General features: G+C 40.4%; 1 protein-coding gene across 1 annotated transcript; it reads right to left on the reverse strand.

Annotated features, from left to right (window-relative positions):
• Nucleotides 1-412: 412 nt before the first annotated feature.
• On the reverse strand, nucleotides 413-913 carry LOC120292015 (toll/interleukin-1 receptor-like protein). The gene has a single exon (XM_039309861.1). It carries the CDS (start codon nucleotides 911-913, stop codon nucleotides 413-415), a length of 501 nt encoding a protein of 166 aa, XP_039165795.1.
• Between the last annotated feature and the right edge of the window lie 385 nt (nucleotides 914-1298).

The raw sequence follows: 1298 nt of genomic DNA on the forward strand, positions 1-1298 counted from the left end.
AAACCGATATTCTTATCACGAGGAAAATCTATTTTCTGGGTCGAAGTTACTGAGAATGCAGATCACTATGGGTGCAAAATTTGAAGTTGATTTTGGTAATCGTCCCGAATAGCAAATGCCAATGGGTGCTCTCGAATATTTCGTACCCTTACGAGACGGGAAGACGAAACGATGGTTGACAGGAATGAAGTTACCTTTCTAACAGGATGAAAGGTATTGAAGTTTACTGACACCGTAGGGGAAAATTTTGGGGAAGATGTTAATAGCAGAGGATGAAAAGTTGAATGAGAGCAGCAATTGGAGTTTGTTTTCAGTATCTTCCGTTAAGAAAAGTGCAAAAGAAATCATTTGACAATGCATTGTCGTATCCCCAAAAGATGAAGGATGTAGGGATCTTTAAAGAGTATTACCTTTAGTCCTTTGTCACCACCCATCCCTTGTGTTCAGTTACCTTTATAAGAGCTCCTTTCCATCCCTCGACTTCATCACAAAAGTCCTCCTCGTGTTTCTTGAGATCAGCTTCATATAGTGATTTCTTAAGTTTGACATCGTCGGATTCCAAGTGGAAAAAAATGGGAAGGATACTTTTTTTATCCTCTGATTCAGAGACATTGTCTATCATGAGCTTCAACTCATGAAGGCACCATTTACTGGAAGCATAAGTCTTAGAGAAGATCGGTATGTAGATTATGGTGTTCTTGACAGCTTGTTTAAGTTTCTCACTAATCACTTCACCAATCGGGAGTTTTTCTTTATCCCTAAACACGTGGACTCCTGCAACATTCAAGTCGTAGTAGAGGAAATCTGTAAATCCATGACGAGTATCTTCTCCTCTGAAATTCAGGAACACATCGTACTCGCCTCGTGATGCTGGTGCAGCATCACTACTCGATCCGGTCGCTGAGATTGCCATAGCTAGGAAGCTCACTACTTCCAGAAATCTCTCTCTCACCTTAAGAAAAACAAAGGTTGGTGTGGTGTGGCCTATCCAAGAAATGAGGTGAGGAGAGGTTCTGGATATTAACGAGGCCAATACCTAAAATACTTGGCCGGCTCACTTTAAAGTCAAACGTAATTGTCTATGCCCCACCTAACGTTCTGCATTAGCAAGTGGAGGTGTCCAAGACTTTTTAAGAATTTTGGAAATTTCTAAAGACTCCTCTCGGAAGACCATAAAAATCAATCAGAATCTCTTTTATTTCGTTTGGGATAAAAGCATCGGTCCTTCAACTACTGCAAAATGTTCAATCAAGCCCCTCAATTTGTTTTTGGTGGTGCAATTGGGTTTATAAAGGCAT

This window comes from Eucalyptus grandis, chromosome 3, assembly GCF_016545825.1.
Source record: "Eucalyptus grandis isolate ANBG69807.140 chromosome 3, ASM1654582v1, whole genome shotgun sequence".
Lineage (NCBI taxonomy): Eukaryota > Viridiplantae > Streptophyta > Magnoliopsida > Myrtales > Myrtaceae > Eucalyptus > Eucalyptus grandis.

Excerpts from the sequence above, each read along its gene's own strand:
- LOC120292015 (XM_039309861.1), bottom strand. The coding sequence starts at position 913 with ATGGCAATCTCAGCGACCGGATCGAGTAGTGATGCTGCACCAGCATCA.